The sequence below is a fragment of the Manacus candei genome, unplaced genomic scaffold, assembly GCF_025592945.1.
Source record: "Manacus candei isolate 608988 ecotype Guabito, Panama unplaced genomic scaffold, ASM2559294v1 h1tg000002l, whole genome shotgun sequence".
NCBI lineage: Eukaryota > Metazoa > Chordata > Aves > Passeriformes > Pipridae > Manacus > Manacus candei.
Window position 1 is genome coordinate 4,580,621 of NW_026138050.1, and position 21,577 is coordinate 4,602,197.

Here is a 21,577-nt window from a genome sequence, read left to right on the forward strand (position 1 = left end):
CTAGTTTCCAGTTTGGTGCTGTTCTAGATATTTTTCTTTAACTGTAAGATTCCTGACAAGTTAAAAATACCTCTTTTGGATCTACTTATTTTACATACCCCTTTCTGTAGGCTACATTCCTGGAACTCCTGACTACAAAGAAAAAGAAGATATGTATGATGAAATTATAGAACTGAAAAAGGTACAGTCTCTCTGATACTCACAGAAAATTTCACAGTCTTGTTCCTCCACCTGAAGGTGCCCAGGTCTTACTGCTCCAGAATACTTTGGTTTCTACAACTGGGACATCCACCACATTTTTTGCATTTGTAATGTAAGGCTTAACTAAAACTTGTGTCAGACTGAGGCAGTTTCATTGTTCTCATAGTGTGATAGATGCTTCTGAGTGCTGGATGTGGAAGCCTTGAAGTGTAGCCAGTGCTGAGCCCCAACCATGGCCCTAGCTGGATGCTAAAAAGGTTCATTGCCTTTAGTTTCTTTGCCCCCACCTCCTTTTTTTTCCCCCTCAGCTTCCTGTCCATTACTCATTTACTGATCACACTTTAACAATTTGTCTGCTGAGGTGAGTGCAGTGTATGAAAGATGAGGACTGTCACCTCCCTGATCTGTCAGCCCTGCTCCACAGGGATGGTATTTTTTCGTTGTTGTTGTTTCTCTTTTGCTTCACTGTCACCATCGTCATTGGATTGTTACTGACATCAAAATGTGTGTTCCTATTTCTGAAATGTGAAATGTGCTTTCAATTTTTCTCCCCTCTCTTAGACAATACAAGCTCAGAAAAACGAGGGCGATCGAATGAAAACGAAGCTCCGTCGACTGGAACAGGAGAACAGTAGGAAGGATAAACAGATTGAACAACTGTTGGATCCTTCCAGGGTGACTATTTCTTGGGGGGATAGAAGTGGGACAGAAGAGTGCAAGTCTGTTGCATGTTGACCCCTAGGAATGATGAGCTTGAATATGAGAGGTGGCTGGTTGGTGTGAAGGGATTTCTTTTGTGCATCTCAGCTCAGTTCCAAGGAAGATTATGCCATGCAGTGCAGATAAGTTTCATTTAGCAAAGATACCTGTAATTTCTGAAGGTACAATGAAAATGCTGTCTCTTTAGGGGCCCACTTTCTGAATATTTTGCCTGAGAGCAGAAGGGAGTTAACCTCTTGCAGGGTGACCAGTGCATGCAGTCAGTCCTGAGACTTGACCAGGAAGCAAAAGAGCAGCCTTATTTTCAGACCCACAAGGCTGAGAAGTGTTTGTGGTTAGACTTAGACTTGAATCCCACTGAATTTCTTGTGGCTGTCACTTTCTGTGTGCAGATCTGCAATAAATGTGCTAATATTGAATAATGAGCATAGGGACTTCAGAATTTGGTCTGTGAAGTGACTGTGGAGATGAGTAGGTTGGAAGATTCTGTGGGAAGAGCCAGCAGTAGAATAAAGTAGCAGGGTTGGTCACTTGCTTTCTGTGTCTTGTTTTTCAGGGCTCTGAGCTGGCACGAGCTTTATTGGAAAAGAAGAGTGATAATGGATGGGTAATGGTTTCTTCATTATTTCTGCTTTCATTTTTCCTTCTTCCTCTTGCCAAGTTGAAACACTACTGAAAATAAAATGAAGTAGAGAAAAAATAAGCAATTAGGGAATCATGTAACCTTTATCTCTGTAGTCAGGTAAAGTACTGGTGCTTTGTCAACCAGTAACAAAGATCTAGAATTAACATTATTTTAGGGAGCTTTCTTTGTCATTGTCTTGAGTCTGTTTAGGGAGTATTCTCCCTTTTATTTGCTGCTTTGAATAGGCAAAGGTGTAGGAAGGTAATAGGCAAAGTTGTTTTTATTTTACAATTGTGTATAAATATTCTTAAGCTGGTGACGTTACCACAGATACAAATTAGGGATCTGATTTCATTAGATCTTTTCATTAGGTCATTTCATTCTCTTTTTCACAGAGTAGCAGATATGTATGATCTACTAACTACTGAAGTATGTAGGAATAAGTATGTCTTGTTAGGTACAATTTATAAAGGCAGGGCAAGATTGTGGAGGAATAGAACTTATGTGAAGAGACAGATTATTCGAGGACTCATGAGTGTTTTATTCTTTCTGTAGGTGGTCAGTGGATTAAAGCAGAATATTCTCAAGCTTGAACAGCAGTGCAAGGAGAAAGACAACACAATTAAGTATGATTCTGTGGGGGCAAGGAGTAGAGGCATGAATTGGATGAGCTAATAAAGAAAATTGGAAATCCATATTATTTTGCATTTGTGTTCTTATATTCCTTAAGACATTTTAATAAACTGCAAGAATGTATTAGCAATTATAAAACACCCACCCAGAAACTGTGAAACAACAGGTCTTTGCTGGTCTGACTGGGTTATTTTTTGTATTATTCTATTTTCAGTGAATTCCAGGCAGACATGAAGACCAGCAATTTGGAAGAAGTGAGGTTAGCTATGGAAACCTACTATGAAGAGGTAGGTCTGACAGGTCCTTCAATGCATGCAGGAGGGGATGCTATTCAGTTGTTGAGTCCAAACATAAATGGAATATTTTAGATAGGTTTCTTACAGCTTAGCTGCACCTATTTTCGTAGATATGCTCATAGGTCCAACTGCATGTACTGAAAAAATGTTTTCCTTCAATAAGTTGAGCATGTTAACTAAAAAGGGCAAATAAAGAAACTACTGTACATCCCTAAGTGTACTGTCAAGATGAAAGCCAATGTAACAGTAGCCTGATTTTCAGTGATAGCATTGTTACCTTTGCTACTACCCAAAGTCTTGTTCTGATTTTCACCTAGTGAATAAATCTGTGCTGTGGAAGCTGACATTGCTAATGCTCCTTAATGGAATCTGTATTTCACAGGTTCATCGCCTCCAACTCCTCCTGGCAAAGTCTGAGACTATGAGGAAAAAGTATGTTTAATTCTTTTGAGGCAAATATTTGCATATATGTGTTTGATATATCACTCATGTACTACTGTAGCTGATGGAAAACTACTACAGGGGAACAGTTTGTCATTTAGATTGCTGGATTTGCTTTTTGGTACTAATTTGGTTGGCTTCACAGCCTTGGCATATGTCTCAGTCACTTTTTTTTCTTGTAGATAAATCATTTTGTGGATGTGGAAAAATACTAGAGCTATTTTAGAAGTACATGAAAGCTCTGAGAATTTATTTCTTAAATAAAATTCATCTTCCCCCGTAATCACACGTATTCTGGCATCACTGGTGATTGAAAAAAAACTCACTAGGTGTTTGACATTTTACTCTTGAGTCAGTTCTGCATCTTGCTCTAAGGATGTGTGCTGCAAAGAAAGGGTTTTTGGAGTAAACATTATTTTTCTTTAGTACAGACAGACTGGTAAGTCCCTGTGAGAGAAACTTGTGCTTGTCACTGGTGTGTGGGTGTGTCAGTGGTGGTGAGGGTGAGCAGTCTATAGAAGCAATAAAAATCAAAGCACAAAGGCAGAAGACAAAGCCCCAGTAAGAGACAAATTAAAAGCATCAATGCAAGTGCATGTTGTCCAAACTCAGAAGAGGGTAAGAGTGTCTGGTGGGATAGGAAAATTTGTTACCCCACCACTTCAAAATATGCTTGACCTCCTCATGTTAACTACAGGCAACCATCTTAATGTTGGGTGTAATTATGTAGATTGATAGAAACATATGAGAACTCCTTAGAGTCATTATTTATACTGCCTGTGTTTCCCTAATTCACTGTTACTTGTGGCTTGAAAACTGCAATTTGTTCTGTCACCGTTTTTAAAAAAATAATTCTCTCTTTTGGCTCAGGCATGCAGTGACCAGCCTCTTGAGGCTGTAAACCATCACACCTAATTTATTTACAGGTGAAAATGAGTCATCAGGTCTCTTCCTTGTCCTCATTTATTCATAGCTTCAAAAAGCAGTGGTCAGGGCAGTCTCCCTCCATTAGGTGACTGTCAGTCTCCACTTGAGAGGCCGAGCACTGAAATAATAAATGATGTTGAAGGTCAGGGCTCTGGCACATAGAAAGTATTGTAGAGAGTGTTTCTTTCATGATGCTTGTCTACATTATTTCTGGCTGAAGTGAATGGCATTTGGCTCCTGTTTTCAGTGTAAATGCTAAAGTGTGATTATTTATATGTGAAGCTGTAGAATTCAATTGTAGCTGGAAACTAGGCAGCCTTTCAAGTCCTCAGAATGGTCTGCAATTCTTTAATTTAGGTTTTGATGAGCCTAAAATAGTGTCACTCAGTGGTATGGTTATGATTTCTATCGTTTCAGTCCCTGCCTGGTTTTGGTGGTGTGTTGTGTTTTGGTTTTCACTCTTTATTTCCTCCTGCCTGGGACAGCTGTATGAACAGTCATCCATGACATCTGGACAGCCTTGGTTTTTTATGTCTTCATTTCCTTTTAATTTCTAAAAAGGAGATCAAATTCAGCTTCTCACTCTGATAGGCCAACTGTAGGCTGTCTCTTGCTTTACCTTGTAATTATTCCTGTGGGTGGTATGTAAGATTCCTTCACAAACTGTTCTGTGTTTGTCACTGGTAGTGGCATTTGTCCAAAACTAGATCCATCAGTTATTTCAGACCTTTATTTCTAGAAGTAATTTTTTTAAGATTTTTCTCATTAGCAATGAAGAACAAATATTTCATATTTAAAGTAGTTATAACACATAGCAGGCTTTCCTTTTTCTCTTTTCTTTTTTCATTTTCCCTTTTCTGATGTCTTTTACTCCCATGTTAGCTGAATTCTTCAAATCTGTTTCAAATCTCTGATTGATTGAAACATACCTTACATGAAGAAATTTCTCTGGGGTTTATAGACGCAAGGATAGTTTTTCTTACATTAGAGCAGCATTCCCAGCTGTCTGAAAACACACTTGTGTGTTGGATTTGTTAAAGAGTTGTTCTGTGTGTGTACAGCCCTCTCTCTCTCCCAGTCTCAGGTTGTTTGTTAGGTGAACAACAGCAGTTTAGAGCACGCAGGTCTCTGTGCTGAACAGTTTTTTGGAGGAGTCTCACAGTTGACTGAAGATAAGTGTTTTTTAAATCAGATTCAGGGTGCTGGTAAAGCTTTAGAAAGTTGGTTAACAAAACAAGCAGAAAGCAAAATAAGCAACACTCATACAAGCACTCTTGTTGATGTGTTAATGAAACAGAGTGGGGGAGGAAGTGAAAGTAATAAATGAATTTTCAAAGTTTTAAAGTATCTTCTTCCTTTGACGCAAATTAAAACAATTATCAAAGTGTTGAGCAAGATGGTCTTTGCATGGGTTTTTTTGCTAAAAGAATAGATAACTTCCCAAGTAAAGGATGTTGAGAAATGCTACTGGGGGGAGCTGAGACAATGAACTTAGCCAGCTGACTTGAATAGTGAGGCTGCTCCACTCTTTTTAATGCTGGTTCTTTGTCCTGTCCTTTAAAGTTAACTCTCTGGTTTTGGCCCCTTTTCCAAGTACAGAGGGCAGAGATACCCAGAAGCGACTGAAGGCACTGAATGCTGCTGTCCTGAGATTGTCCAGGAACATCAAGGAGTTGCAGGCTGAGAATCGGAGGCTGAAGGAAGATCTGGATCATGTACTGAGCAGTTCTCCTCCTCCCAGTAAAACAAAAAGTATGTGCTGAAAAGTTGATGAATGTGGGACAAGGGATTTAGGTAACAGCTGAAAGATGTTTGGGAGCAGGAGAAATAAGGGAGTTATTACAAAGGTGAAGATTTGGGAGTGGCAAAGGTTGGAGTGAGAACTTCCTCACAGGAGTCACTCTGACTTCTGAATGTGCTGCTCCAGTCAGACCTGCATTTCCTCTATTATGCCTGAGAATTCTGAACTGGAATCACTAGAGGATTTAGCATTACACTGAAAAACTGTTCTTCATTGTTGAAAGCTGATGAATGTGAATGGTTTATATTGATTTCTGACCTAATTGGTTTAGAAGTTGCATATTTTAAGCCCATTCTCCTTTTTCCATTGGTATATATTTAAATTTGGCATTCAAAGGTCTTCAGATGGTCTTTCTGTATGGACAGAAGTTTCAAAAATCGAGAACAATGTTGACCCACTGATATAGTTATGTGTTTAAAGCTTTGTTATTGTGTTTAGATTATAGTGAGTGGAGCAGACAGAGGCTGGTGAGGCGGATTTCGGAACTGGAAAAAGTAAGTGGTTGTGTGGCCTTACCTGTCTTGGAGCAGAAAATGTAGAACCACTGGCTTGTTCCCTTGGCACATCACCCTTCAGTGTATCAGCTGTGTGTGTTCTGCCTCACATGTAAGCTGATGTCTGTAGCATGTGCCCTTCCTCCCTGTTTTCTTTGCTCATATTTGTCACATATAGATGCACGTTTTAGAATTAACTTTCATTTGATCTTTTCTCATGACCTAACTAAAATTTTTTTACAGTAAATTTGAATTCCTCCCCCCCCCCCCTTTTTTTTCTCTTTTGTGTTTTCCATGTAAATTTATCCTGCTTAGAAAGTATGTGCCATGGAGAGCACCAGGGTGTCACCAGTAGACAGTGATTCATCACAGTTGCCTGCTGTGGCATCTTCACCTTCTGTAGACCTGGATCATCCAGCCCCCCAATATATAGACCATGTTGAGGAATGTCATCATCTCCAAAGGGAAGTGAAGAAACTGAAAAGTGACAGGAAGGCACTTCAAAATCTCCTACTCAGTAAAGAGTAAGTGTGACTCTTGTCTGGGATGTTGTTCTTTTGTAGGTGTGAATTATTATTTCTGATCACGTTATGAAATAATGTAATAAGTACTTCACATTTTTCAGCAAGAAAATTAATTTTGAGGGTCCCTTCAGCTTTTATTTCAAATGCTTCTTCTAATCCTACTCTCTTTGTAAAATTACGTTGCAGAAAAAAAGGTCAGAGGGTGGAAAATGAGAATTTCTGCTTGTTTCTCACACGTTTTTCAAGGCTTATTTTTCTGCCAACCACGCTGAAAACCCTTTGATGGATTCTGTGTCTCTTTATGCAGCACTTCTTGCAAGTATATTGTGCTGTAAAAGTTTGTGGGTTTCTTTCAACATGATTTGTCCTGTGTCACTTCTGAATGAAGATGCATAGTGAGAGCATGTGAGGAGGCCTTTTCCTTCTGAACAATGTGTGCTTGTGTTTTGTTTTGTTTAGAAGGAAAAATTGAGCATTTAGTTACTTTACAAATTCGAGAAAAGCCATTTTATTTAGAAGTTTAAACAAAAATAACTACTTTGTGGAAGCATGAATGCCTTAAGTATCACTTAGATTTCCTTATTCCTTCAAAGATCAGATATCAAGCAGTTACTGCAGGCTAAGGCTGAAGTGGAGCTGGAGCTGCAGAAGTGGCAGAGTAAGATGGAAGAAAAGAGTACAGAAGTACAGACTTTAAGGTATCACACCTTGTGTTAGTAGATCCTTTCAGAACCAAAAAGCTGTTGAAGTATAATTCTCTTTTGAAGTGGCTCAAAATCCATAGGAGTTCATCTGAACTGCAAGAAGCTGGGAATTCTTTTAAGCAGAACTGTTTTGGAAAGCAGTAAGTTACTGGTGGAAGAATTCTGTAGAGTGATTTTAGAGGAAGTGGAAGACTAGGGAGTAAAAATAAGAATTAAATTATAATAAAAATTAATAAGATAAATGGAAATAGCTACCATGTTGGGCTCAGAGATGTTTTCTCTAAGGAAAAATTGTGGTATCTTTACCTTAGCCTGTGCTCCTAGACCACTGCCAATGTGTCATTCCAGTTGCTCCATGTATTCTGTATAACTGTGAGTAATAATCCTGTGTGAGGGTGTCAAAAAAAGGTGACTTCATAATTGTTTTGTAAGAAAGGAGTTTGACTGACAAATATGAAACTGTAGCAGATTTAGATGTATTATTAATAGTATTAAGAGTACCACTGTAACCTTGGGACTTCTTAATTTTAGAATAAGGCTGTGCTGTCACAACCTGAGAATTGATGTTACATGTCTGTTACTATGAGAATAGATATTGTTATCCTGAGAAGTTTCCAATTTTGGCCTTAAAAAAAAAAAGCCCAAAGCAACCAAATGCTATGAAATAGGTTCAGTATTTTCAAAGCAGGAACATCAGAAAACTTCCAGCTATAAATATCTTTACTTTTCCAACCATAGTGAGGAAATCCAGAACCTGACACAGAAAGTAGAGAAACTGGAGTCAAAATTGGAGGAAGAGAAAAGACAAATGGCAGAAGATACAATGGAAAATCTTCATAAGGTACAGACACACAGTGTGTGTGGTTTGGGGTTTTTTTGTGTAGTCATGTTAAGCTCATTTCACTAAATATTACTGGGAAATTATTCCTGGGGATTTTGATTGCACTTAAAAATAAATAGACCCTGAAATACATGTAGTAAAAAATATGAATAAAAATGTCCACTTGCTTAAGAGGGTTCTGGTTTTTGATATACTGTGCAATTCTTTAGAGTCTTTTTTTGTGTTATAGGCTGATGGATGCTAGAGGATGTTTTGAATACCAAATAACTCGAGTCTTTAAAAACAGCTAACAAACAGCTCCTTTTTTCCTCTGCAGACTATATATATTCTTGGCCAGTAACCATCCATTTATTGAAATGTTCCCATTATTTGTAATTATCACTAAGTTCCTACCAATTTCTCATTTTAATGGTAGGTTGTCATTTTTAATATGACATGATCCATTTGCTAAACTTAAACCTGTAACTTGGCATTTTTAGGTTATAAATAAATCCTTTTCATGAAATCAAGAGAGTTTTTTAGAGTCTATAAAATCTCTTGTTCCTCTATTTAAAATTTTACACCAATAAATTAAATTAGTCTTTTAAACTTGCAGCTAACTTTTGTTTGGCAAGTGAGGTGTGACAATTAGTGTGGGATAATTAGGGATCAAAAGGATCAAATGGTGAGAGGTGGAATATGCAGCCACACCTCAGAAGAAATAACTGGAACAAAATCTTGTTTTGTTCTTGGTTTCTTTCTTTGTCCTCTAATTAATTTCTTCAAGATAGAAGAGTAGAGTTATGCCAACTTATACAAAACCCTCTGTTTGCTCAGTGTCAGACAAGACCAACTAATCAGTAAGTTTAAGCAGATAATTATGGGGCTACAGTTGCCAGGATGAGACATTAGAGAATTCCCTGGTTAATTAATACTTGTCTTTCCTGGAGAACTGCAAAATTAGGTAACCTGACATTTCTTCTCAGTCTGTTCATAACATACAAACCATTTCTGATCAACAAAGCAGTGAGTTAGCTGTGCCTTAGCAAAGCATAGAAAAATAGGAGTATGTGGAGATGAGAACTTTTCCATTCCCATGCTCTGCTAAGGGCTAAAAAGGGGGCAGGACTGTGTTTCACTGTAACACTCATCTGGATGATGGGTTTGAACATGAGCAGGGTTCAGAACTAAGAGTTTCCTCTTGAACTTCCTCCTGCCCTGCAGGCAGGATGAACTCTGGTGCTGATTTTCCTGAGTCATTAGTAACCTGTCTCCCTCACAGCTTTGTGTCTTGACTGTACTAACTTAAAGATTCTCCTTTGCAGTCTTCACCAGTCTGCACAGTTAAAGGCAAAGAAGATCACAGGGAAGAACAAGCAGCCAAAATCATCCAGAGACACTGGAAGATGTACAAAACCAAGGTGAGATTGTCCTAACAGGGAACAGCGAGGACATGCCCCTCTGAATTTTACTCTTTACCATCTGTCCACATATCTTAAAAGATGAAAAGGTTTTTTTTCCTTAGGTTTGTTGTTTGAGGTTTTTTTGGGGGTTGGAACAAGTATTTTCTGTGTGTTTTAATTGTTGGGGAATATTTGGAATGTCTTTATTAGATAAAGCTCATATATACTTGTGGCATTAACATGAGCATCTTTCATTTCAGAAAGAAGAAATTGCTCTGGATGAGGTGAGTCTGTTTACACCCAACAAAACAGTACAACAGATTTAATTTGTATCAAAGAGCAAACAAATAACTTCAAAGATGTTTTACCACAGTGATGTTTGTTCTTCAGGCTGGCTTATAATCTTCCTTCTAACATCCTGGTTGTGTTTCATATATCTTGTCAGTGATTCTCTTTTGGTCTCAGATTTTCCTTACTTAGTACCTTCTGCAAGAGGAATGTACTTCTGAAAATTTTGATACCGACAGACAGGAACTTCTTTCTAAACTAGATAATTCTAATAATGCTTTAATTTTTACTGTGATGAATCTTCAGAAAGATTTGAAGTAGGATTTGAAGTTTTAGCTAAGGAGAAATGTCTCGGAGTATTCTGAAGAAATTGGCAAGTTTGTCAAACAAAGTCACTTCTTCATAAATGTTTTGCAGAAAGGTTTTGATTAAACTGTTTTTTCCAATAGCCCAGTGTGGCATCTTGTGTTTGTTTCTTCTAGAACATTAAAAATCCCACTTTCAGAAATTAGTCTTTACATCTAAATGCTTCTTGTAGACAACAACCCAGTAAACTCTCTGAGTGGAGGGGAAAGACTTACATTCAGTGTTATCACCACAATGGTCTGCCAAGCTTGGCTTGGTTTTTTGATTGTGCCAGAGCATCTCAGAGCCCACTGGGTAGCCAGAGTCTAATATGGAAATGGGAGCATGTTGCTGTATTGGTTGGTGCTGGCACTTGGAACTTACCTGCATTTGATAGGATCAATCATGAGCACCTCCCAGATGGAATTTAAACCCTGGAGGTGACCCCAAAGGTGTATGTCTGTGGGTTATCTTTCCAAGGAGCTAATATCTTCTTCCTTCTCTCCCTGCTAGGCAGTTGTGGTGCTGCAGGCAGCTCTCAGAGGACATTTAGCTCGACAGAAACTGTTACTGAATAATGGGATCCATGAAACAAAATCTCTCAACAAGGTAATTGTGGGGCAAATGGGTATCCCAACATCCCATTATGTTTAGTTTGCAGTGTAAAGGACTGCACTTCCAGGCTTGATTCTCTGAATCACCTGGTGATGTTGTTTTAATGTGGTGGTTGGCAACTCCACTGTAATTCTAGGAAGATACTGAGCTCGTTCCCTGGGCTCCCTTTTCCACCTTCTGTAGTTCTCACTTTTTCTCAGAATTAAAGCTATAAATTCTCAGTGTTGTGGACTGTAATTGGGTCTCTTTTATTCTGGTTCTCCCATCAGCTAATAATGCATTCCTTAATTCAGAGTGCTATTGAAAACTTCACCTGCTCTCAAGTGTTCACTACTGGATCATTGTAGTAACAGATAAACTTTTGTCACTGAGGTTCAGAAATAAGAATCTGGAAAGCATCTTTGATTAGATTGAAAAATAAAGCAGTCTTGATGTGCCATGCTCAACCAAAGACTTAGTGTCATCTGTCATGTTCAGCTTGCTTCAGATTATTTAGTTCTGCATATGAAAAAATTTCCTTACCAATTAAACATTCAGTTTCTGTAAATGATTTACCAATTTATATAAACATCCTTTGGACCTTTATCAGGCCAAAGTTAATTTGTAATTCTCCATCCAGGTTGTCCACCTGGTTGCACTTTTATTTTGGCAAACTGGCCCCATGTAGTAGGACTGAATACTTTGCTTGATAGCACAGAAGATAGATCCATTATGAAGGTTGCTTTGCCTCCTTCATCTTCAAAAGATTTCCTTCCTGGAAAATAAATGAACTTTCCTTGCAGGTGTCTGCTCTTTCATTAATTGAATGCTGGTTCTTCAAAGCTTGCATGATGATCAGATTTGCATTTCCTGCTGATTTAGTCCTGCAGAACCTTAAAGACTGCAGACCAAAAGATGGGAATATTTGTTCCGCTGCCACTTTCACAATCAGGAGTAAGATTGTGAAAGGTTCTGTCAAACTTCTGTGCAATCTGTAAAAGGTCAGTTTTCTTTAATCTGATTGCTTTGCAGAACTCCTGCGTGTCTTCCATGTCAGACTCCTTGAGCTCGTCCTCTGATTGCGAGGAGAGAGATGAGATTGTGACGTTCATTCAGTCCATTTTCAGGGCTCACTCAGCACGTACAGTTCTGCTTGAGGAGAGGTAAGTGAGGGGCAGATATTTCTGCAACATGCAGTAGCAAAATTGGTTTTGTTAGAAGAGAGGAGTATTTGTTTAACAGAAGTTTAGTGTGGGTTCCTTGGCAGAGAAAGAGAACAAGGCCATTGTTACAACAAAGACATGGGAGAGCTTGCTCCTGAGAAAAGTCAAAGGGCATGCAACTAAAAGGAATTTTGTAGCAACAGGAGCCTTTCCATATCCTGCTGCATTTTCTCTTCCATAGCAATGAGTAGAAGTAAAGTGAAATAATTACTCTTTGGAAAAAACCAGGTTGCTGTTGCTATCAAACAGATTGCTAGTACACTTGCTTAATATATGAATCTGAAGCCCTGACATGTACAAGTTAAGGGTTATGTGGAGGAAGAACAGGGGAAAACTAGAATACCATCAAATGACTTAGCTCAGGCAGAGTGCAGTGGTTTGCTTACTAGAGTGTGTCTCTTTGCAGGTCTTCTGTGTCCAGTGCACCAAGTGAGAAAGCAGATTCTGCACTTTACAGTACAGAGAAGAAATTGGTCTCAGCAGCACTCCAGAGACCTCCTTCAGTCCTCCTGTCGCCTCTTCCTGGTAATCTCATTTCCCTGTGTTCAGAAGTGTGTGTGTTGTGTGTGTGTTTTGAGTGGGTGCACACACAGTTTTATGGAGAACATCTGCACGTGCACACACATGTGCAAGTGCACAGTTGTACTCTGTGTGTGGGGCTTAATTTAATGACATGTTGCTTATCCTGGCACGTGCAGTTCCTTACATAAAAAATAAAAGATCTGACAGTACCACTACCAGCTTCCTCACAGTGCTTTGTGTTTTTGTCACAACTGTGGTTTGGAAAGTCTCTCTGGTGCAAGTGGTAATTATTTGAGGAACATGGTGTTCCCCTGTATTGCCTCTCTAGTTCCTTTTCAGCCCTCCCATCCCTGTAGCTGTAGGATGGTACTTTCCACTACATTTTTGGGCCCTTAGCCATAGACAAGCTGAGAATGTTTTCACCACCCTGACTTAGTTTCTGCAGAAGACAGACAGACAACTGGTAAAAAGAACCATCCTAGGCAGCCATGTGTGTTCAGTCACGTTTTTTTTCAGCAGTCTTCAGTTGCTGCAGCGAGGGGGAAAAATGAAGTCCTGGATAACCTTGCCAACTAGTACTACTGTAATACAAACTGAGAAAAATCTGTCTTTTTTATGGCTCTTATGCCATTTGGTTTTCTTCTTGAATTCTTTATAGCTGTTTGTGAGAAGATGGAGTTAAAGCCAAAGAGGCTTTTAGGAGGATGTTAGAAGTCCTGAGTGGGAAAGGCAAAACAATGCTGCAGATAAGGCAGCTTCAGACATGCAGCTTCAAAGGAGTTAAAAACAAATTGAAAAAGGTTGGTTCTGTCCAGAGTGGGATATTTTAGGCTTTAATGGACCAGTTGGGGGGAAAAAAAGAGCAACTTGAGTGTGACCCGAGAAACATTGACTTGTTTTTTGTCGATGAAAAGCTGACAGTCCCTGCAGACTTGCTCAGAAACAGAGAATGCTTTAAGCAGCTGAGGCTGTTTCTCTAAGATAGGAGACAGGGAATAAGCCAGATTTGCAGGGGTTGTGAAAACAGAGGTCACACTTCAGCGAAAGAAAATGTGTTTAAGAAACTTTACTATGTTCTATTTTCAGAGGCACATTCCACTTTGTGAAGGAGTAGGTAGTGCTTGCTTCTGAAGATGTTTGAGTTTTGAGTGATCTTAATTATGTCTAGTGACAGTATCCAGGAAAAAAAAAATGCTGCAGCACCCTGTTTTGCCTGAACTCTACTGCAGTAGTCATTATTGGCATGCTCTGTGTAAACCTAGAGTAAATCAGTTGTGAAATTCTACCCAAAGAGGAAGAATCACTTAATTATGCTTAGTGCTTCTAAGACCCAAAGAAGGGTGTAAGATGAAGCTTGTCTGGGAAATGTGGTCATGTGAATCCCAACAGAGCACAGTCACTGTCTGGCTATGAAGTCTCCAAAGCTAAGTTTTATTGCAGATTATGATGACAAATTGATGAGTGAAGAAGTTTTGGAATTGTTTATACTAAAAGAGATAGAGAGGAAATCATGAACTTTCAGACTTGTGGTCCTTTACTGGTGAATATCAAAAAGGAGAGATTGGGAGCAAAGCAGGGTAAATTTGCTGCTGGTTTTAGGAATATGGGAGACCTTTTCAAAGTGTCTGGGATGAGGATGGAATGTATCCAGGTGGCTTATGGAGAGGCATACTGGGTATGTGCTTCTGTAGCTGCACAAGTGCCCAAAGACTGCCTGGCACTAAGCTCTCTGAATTATTAGGTCCATAATATATGGTGTATTGGAGTGTTTAACCAAACTGTCCCAAATGAGAAATTAGGAAGGAGAGCATTCTGATGTAAATGCCACCTTTCTGAAGAAATGTGACCCCTTGGTGATCTGTTTGGTTGTTTGCCATGTCAATTCATGTAGCTTAAACTAAAGTTAAAGTTAACCAAAAGTCCACCTCTGCCATTCTGAGCTCATGACTGGGTTTTGATGGTGAATTGGGATTTCCATGGTCATCCTGCAGCTTGGAAACTACTTAAGACAAGGAGCTTGTTGAGCAGCTGAGTGATTTAAAGCAATCAGATTCTTTTAGCTTTTAATCATGCAACTGGGCAGGCTCTTACTTCATTTGTCCCAAGTCCAAACTTTCATTTTGTGACCTCTAGGTCTTACAATGATCTTAAGCTTCCAGTCAGTGTATATATTGCAATAAGTCATTTCACTTCACTACCCTTCCAGCACTATTTTGAGAGGAATGGGGAAGATAAAAATGTGTTTTAAAAAACCTTTTCTATCTACTAGAATGAATGTATATAATCCTTGTCTAGCATTGCAGACTTTGGATTCATTGTTTGCATCAGGTTAGATGTCTCTGTATTTTCTTAAAAAAATAATTAATTAAAAAAATCTGGTGTAGCATTCAGTGCTGCTTTGCTTGTCTTCAGATTGTGAACAGTACTTGGAGATTTTATAAAGCCATGTCTGCTGTTTCCCATGAAATGGAACAGATATTAACTATTCAGTCTGCAAAATGTGGTGTTTTGTTTCATTCTGTCAGGGGAGTGTCAGGAAGGAAGAATATGTTCTGTACATGCACAGCAATCTCGATTAAGGGCAGAATTTCTCTCTGCTTATTACTGGCCACTCTGGCTACGACTGTTAACTTCATTTGAGGCTTTCTTGAAATCATAATGAATTTACATACAACCCTTAACTCTTTTTAGTGCTTAACCTTCACAAGCACAAAGATAAAGTTGTCCCTGAAGTGTATTAAATTGAAGATGAGGACAAGAATCTCAGACATCAAGAGCAGGATATAATCAAGAATGGTTTGGATAATATTAAGCTATTTCATGTATAAGATGTTTATTGTTGGAGTTGCTGCTTCTAGTTACCATGCCTGCTTCTGGAAGTTCCCTTTGTTCCTCTGTATCACCAGAGCTACTGTCTCATAAACCTTCCTGAAAAATTCTGACATTATTTGTTGACTGATGCAAAGAAAAATTTCACTTAACTAGAAAGTCATGTGTTTCTTTGCTTCTGTAGGCTGAGGTCAATGTAATGGCCTGCCTTCATTCCTCCTTGCCATTCACAGGCTCTCTGTCACTCTTTTTCTATTTCTGGGCCAGTTGTGGTCCCCTTTCTTTATTTCATATTCCAGTTTTTATGCTTGTTCTTCCATACCAGGAGATTTTTTTCCGGTGTCAGGAACCTCTTATTTCACTACAAGACCTGTGGCTTGTCTGTTCTCCTCAGGTAATATTCTCTGTGTGCCCTCCATTTCAGGTCAGAATCTCAGTGTATGGCCTCTTGCCTGCTTCCCCTTCTACCACAGGTTGTCTTGATTAGTTTTCTTCTCTGGGAGAGTCTATTCAGATAATTTATATTTGAAACTGAAAAGTAAGTGGAGCTGAGGGGAGAATATTGTGCTAGGAGGTATTAATAGCTGAGGGGAGGATATTGTGCTGGAAGGTATTAATAGCAGTCATCATTTAGTTCATAGATCTCTTGTAGAGGGCAAGCTGCTGCTTCTGCTCTTCAGGTGTTAGGGACTTTGGATGGGTTCATTTTATCCCTCTGGTTTTCCAGTGTTTACTGGAATCATTAGGGATCTATCTGTTCATGCCCTGAATATTTTTTCACATGTTGGAATGGATGAGACACGTAGAAACACACATCCAGAAAAATGGCAAAGAAGGAAAATTAAAAAAAAATAGAGAAAAACAAACCCCATTATGTGGCCACTGTTTCATTGTCATTACAGTAGTGCAGCTGGTGAATGATATTTTTGGTATTTTACAGGTATAAGGATGAAAGACAGTGGCTGAGAGCTTCTGTCTCTCTTTGTATCCATTTCCCTTTGCTCCATCTGTATTCTCATTGTTACCTTTCTGCATAGTTTAAGCTTGGGTCAGTTTTTCCTTTTCTGGACGTGTAATAAATATTTGGTTTTATGACCTGCGATGGCTTCAGTATCAAATTGCTTTACTCGGTGGTGTGTAACCACCTGCAGAGATTTAAAGGCAGTAAGACAAATGAGGTGTGGTCAGTCTGTCAGCTCAACACTCTCCATGCATGGCTGGTTCACTGAGGAGAGCAGGAGCAGCTCTGCACAAACAGATAGATCAGGCTTATCCATACCTGTGGGTAGGTCTGGAAACTCAGTGACTCGGAGAATATCACACTTCTCACAAGGGCTTGTTTTTGTCAGTGTTGTTTATTGATGACCTTGTTTCCTCTGGGATCATTTCAGCCAGGTCCTCTGAGGGTCTATCCCATCCTGCTCCCGCCCTGCCCGGGGATGAAGCTCACTCAGACGACTCGGATGATGTTGTTATTGTGTCTCCTTTGTTGCAGATGAAGAAAAGCTACAGCCACTTTTAAGTTTTGGTGACAGGCTCTGGTGATCTTGAATTATTGAATTCACGAACAAAACTATTTGTACCAAGATCAGGCATGTCAAAGATGAAGAGAGGAGGAATAGCAGCCCCTTTTTAATGGCAGTTGACATTATTTCAACCATTCTTTCATATGTCGTCTCTGCAGACTTTATGGCTAAAAGCCACTGACTGACTGTTAGCCTTACCCTGGTGCACAGAGAGTTTGGATTTAAAAGCTCAACCAAAACACTTTAATGTTTTGTTTCACAATGAGGATTGTAAATTCAGTTGACAAATTCAAGTGAAAGCAATAAAGCCTTAAGCTATTTCATGTCAAACAAAGTTTTGTTTCAGATCAACTAAAATATAATTTGTGTAATCAGAAAGTGGTTAATGACGTGACTCCAATTTTCAGCCTGTGTATGTTCAAGGGTACAGCTGGTATTTGTTACCTGGGCCTCCCTATTTAAAAATTTTACTTGTCATATTTTGTATCTTTTTTTGTTTATTTTTATACTGAACATTTACAGACCTTGTAAGCCATTCCTCTGTCATAGGGCCATTCTAGGCCTACTGTATCAGCTGGCTTTCCTTATTTATTGCTTTTTCCACGTGTGCTTGTGATGATGTGTATAGAATGTTTTGTATTTGAAATGTCTGATCACATAATCAGATTTTTGGATTTGTCAGGGCAGGTGTGTAGTGGCAGGAGTGTTCTGTGAAGGATACCCTTGTGACTGCTTTCTGCTTACAGATCACAAATTTGAGTTCATTATACAGACTCATCTCTGAGATGTGAAAACATCTGACATAGGAGGTAGGACTGTCTGAAATGTTCACCTGACTGCAGTGCTCATGCACTGAGGGGAGGAGCACTGAGGTTTTAAGTCTGATGTTGCTTTGCTGTGGTTGATACCTCTTCCCAGTACTACCTTTGCCTGTGCACACCTGCACAGTGGGTCCAGTCAGAATCTGGGAGAGGGATCCCATATCCACCCCTATCTGCCTCTACCAGGCTGGTGCTGGAGAACATGGGCACTGCCTACTTAATTCTGTGCATTGTGGATTAGGATGAGTACAATAAACAAAGCCTAATCCATGCAGTTTGGTTTGGGAACAGAAGTGGTAGGTTGGATTAAGAAATTAAGGCTGCATCCAGAAACAGCACTGACAATAACATTGTCCATGGAAAGACCAAAGACCTGGCTGTGGAGAATATAATCAGAGGGGTCTTTCCAGATCTTCTGTGCAGACTGTACTTTTTGACTGGAGAATTCCTACTGTCACACCAACACCCTTCAAAAGCATTAAAATGCTTGTGTGGGTTTTTTTAATCGTGATATTTATTGAAAGGAGAATTTAATTTTACATGCACACAGTGAAGGTTTGCTGGAAACCCTAATGGTTTCTTTGTCACCAAAGAGTAATAAAGTCTCCTGTAAACAGAAAGCACACTCTTAAATATAAGATTTTTATCACCTTCTCTTTTTTAAATTAAAAATCAGTCACCACTGTTTTGCAGAATACCAATAAGTCAGGGCTGTCTCAGTTCTGTGATTTCAGTGAAGCACTATCTGAGGCTTATCAGAGTTTGTGCCAGTACTTGCAGCCAAAGAGGAAACTGGATGGCTGCAGCACAATGCAGCTGATTTCATTTAATCCCATCGGTGGAAATGCTGCCTGTACTATTTCCAAAGGCAGTTCTGGGAGCTCTCCATACCCAGAGCAGCCTGAAGAATGTCATTTGCACTCCCAATGGGTAAATTTTTCCTGGCTGTACTTTGGTCACATGACTGTCATCTGCAGAAAGGATAAAAAAATATATATAAAATAAAAAAAGGGATAGAATCCTCTTGGTAGAAGCTGAGACCTGCTTCCCTCTGTTTCTGGAAGTCATGTTAAGAAGAAGGGTCATTTTGCTAAATGGAAGCAGAGCTGTACTGAGTTGCCTGTGTATAATATTTCAAGTCTGTAACTGGGGCTCTGTCATGGATCTCCAGAGAGAGTAACTAGAGCTGAGGACTGACACATTAAGGGAAGGGTATGTAGTGTGTCAGGACCCAGACTGATATCAAATACCTACCTAGCTGTTATCCTATAAGGAAATACTGAGACAGCAAATGTAATAAAGATGGCATTCTTTTACTTTACTGTGCTGTAATGACCAATATGAAAGCATTAGGAAGTTGATACAGAGCAGGAAGATTTGTTTTACCTGAGCCTGTGACCAGCAGTAGAGCTGTCAACAGACAACTTCTGGCATAAAGGGGAGCTGGTATCTTGGGATGACCCAAAGGCACAGAATCAGGGTGAAAAGGATGAAACATTTTCTGGAAGGAGTGAAAATATGTCTAGAGCTCTCTAAATTTGAGACTGCTATTTCCTAGGTATCAAAAATCTGATACTTTACTTGAGATGGGTTTCAAACTAATATTTTGGTTTGGAGGAGAACTTGCTCACTGCACAATGAGTTTGGTGTGGAACAGTAGGAAGAGAAACCTCCACAGTATCAGTAGCCTTTAACATGGTTGTGTTGTAAACTGGAATGGAATGTGTTGAAGGGAACAGTGGTGGACACAAGGTTTTGTTCTGTGGTTATCTGAATGCCAGCACCTGTGGGAAGAAGTGTGGAACAACGATGGAAGAAAAAATTATTTGAATAAATGGCATTTTTCCTCAACAGGGAGCTGAGGACAGTGAAAATTAGTGTGGCTCAAACCTGTCAAAATAAACCCAATACAAACATGCTGTTTCTGAAAAGTAAGTTTTCTGTAGAAAGCCCTGGAAAACTTGTGGGGACATCAAGGTCTTGAATTAAAATTAAATTCCACTGTAACCTATGTAATCTAAAAGCACACTTTCCATTCTGTTGATATGGAATAATGTTTCCAACTTAAAACCTTTTGCAGTGTTTAGTTAGAGATTGTGTGTGAGTACAGAGATTGGACTTTAATGGGACATTATCTCTCTTGATCTCTTTTTGCCCTTAAGTACCTTTTCCTGTAAATCTTTACTGAGGCATCAAGACATGAAAACTATGGTTTTTTGCATAGCTATAAAAATAATCCCTGCACAGGCAACTTTTAATGTAGTCAAAATGGAAAAGGAGTAATCTTGGCATACGAGAGCACCATTAATTTTTATGATCTTTTTAATATTCAGAACTGTGCAAGTATTTTATGTAACTTATTTTGGGATCCTTGAAAAGCTAACACAATTGCAATGTGTTTACTCCTGATTGTTGAATTTTGAAATAAAGTTTGTGTATGAACAGGTGATGTGTTTGTGCTGCCGTTGCTGTGTTTGCATTGCCCCTCTGGGCTCTGCCGGGTGTTCCTGCTTTCACTTTGCACCTGGGTTGACCTTTTATCCCTGACTGTTTTCCTGAGCTTATAGTAACAAGGTAACTCAGACACATGCAGGGTGTGGAATTTCTGCTTTAGTACAGGTTTAAGGTTGTCCCATCAGGAGTGAACGAGGTTCCTGCCCAAAGCCTGGTGGAACTGAAAGAGCTGATGGACTTTTGCTTTCAGTCTTGCCATCTGGTGTATCATAGGGATAATCAGTGTTGGAACTCACCAGGGGCACAGAGGTTCAGTTGTGCTGTAGAGGGGCACAGGACTGGGACAAACTGGTCTGCCAGCTGCTGTGGGAGAGCGGGAGTCTACAGGTTTCAACTCTCCAGTTTGCTCACAGTGTATCCCCTCACCTCAGTTACTGTTGCTGTTTATGAAGCTCTGGAAGGAACTAGGACACATGCATTCCTTCCCAGGTCCACTGAGAAAGCCTTTAGGGACTCCCAGGAAAAACAAACCTTATGCTGCTCTGTGGACATAGAAGATCCCTTTAACTGCTGCCAAGACATGGGAATCCTGCAGTCACCTTCCTGTCAAGCAGAGTCCTTGTTGCAGGACTAAAACAGCTATAAGAGTACAAGATGAAATAGTCTGTGTTTGATGAATATGTTAACTAATTTAACTTTTTTATTCTTCCTTCTCTGCTCTACTGACATATTCTCTGGATTTCTTAGGACCAGTTTTGGTTTTAAATCCTAAACACTGGAGGTAATCCATGAGGCATGAATGGAAAAGTTTTGATACTATTTCCTGGAGCAGACTAGCCTTGAATTCAGTTGAAAGCAATTAAATGTTTGTAGTTGTATTAAATCCTAATTTGTCTTCATCTGAAGTCAGAATGCCCTTGACTCTTGCAAGCTCTGCAGCATCTGTTTATGGAAGGTTTGTCAGCTGATGAATTGCTTTCCCATATGAACTTTTAAAGAGGGGGAAAAAGGTTTCATTTGATGGGCATCATTGAGACCTGCAAAGAGCAACATTTCCATGTTAAACTCCGGGTTATTGCTGGGAGGGTTTTCAGGTGTGGTTGGTGGTCAGGTGCTGCATCAGTTCCTCTGATGTTTCCTTCTAATGTTTGCTGAAGTGTTTTTCTGCCGGTAGAGACAGCACTGACATCACCTTCCAGATGTTTGCCCTGTTTACAGGTGTGTGTAAGGCACGTGGCTCTTGGTTATATATGGCTTTTAGCACTTGTTCTGTCCTTGCTGTGCACAAAGGAATAGCCTGGAATGGTGAGTGTTGCTATGTTCTTACTAATTACACTCTGTTGTAGTCCACTGGTTAAGTTGCTCCCCTTGCCCCTCTCACAGCCT

At 39.5% G+C, this 21,577-nt stretch overlaps 1 protein-coding gene across 7 annotated transcripts in view; it reads left to right on the plus strand.

Moving 5' to 3' along the window:
- The window catches only part of IQCE (IQ motif containing E), a 28,008-nt gene that overhangs the window by 4,510 nt on the left and 1,921 nt on the right, over window positions 1-21,577 (plus strand). For 3 of the 7 annotated variants that reach the window (XM_051768816.1, XM_051772156.1, XM_051772954.1), the window contains exons 6-21: window positions 111-181; window positions 763-876; window positions 1,478-1,528; window positions 2,102-2,172; window positions 2,394-2,466; window positions 2,858-2,907; window positions 5,438-5,595; window positions 6,083-6,138; window positions 6,454-6,662; window positions 7,256-7,360; window positions 8,105-8,207; window positions 9,512-9,607; window positions 9,850-9,873; window positions 10,736-10,831; window positions 11,849-11,979; window positions 12,446-12,770. In XM_051768816.1, the coding sequence (XP_051624776.1) occupies window positions 111-181; window positions 763-876; window positions 1,478-1,528; window positions 2,102-2,172; window positions 2,394-2,466; window positions 2,858-2,907; window positions 5,438-5,595; window positions 6,083-6,138; window positions 6,454-6,662; window positions 7,256-7,360; window positions 8,105-8,207; window positions 9,512-9,607; window positions 9,850-9,873; window positions 10,736-10,831; window positions 11,849-11,979; window positions 12,446-12,749 (1,712 nt within the window). In that variant the 3' untranslated portion in view covers window positions 12,750-12,770. Of the gene's footprint in view, window positions 1-110; window positions 182-762; window positions 877-1,477; window positions 1,529-2,101; window positions 2,173-2,393; window positions 2,467-2,857; window positions 2,908-5,437; window positions 5,596-6,082; window positions 6,139-6,453; window positions 6,663-7,255; window positions 7,361-8,104; window positions 8,208-9,511; window positions 9,608-9,849; window positions 9,874-10,735; window positions 10,832-11,848; window positions 11,980-12,445; window positions 12,771-13,219; window positions 13,362-16,781; window positions 20,185-21,577 lie in introns of those variants that run through there. The other 4 variants (XR_007900281.1, XM_051769557.1, XM_051770671.1 and 1 more) reach the window with 4 other exon arrangements.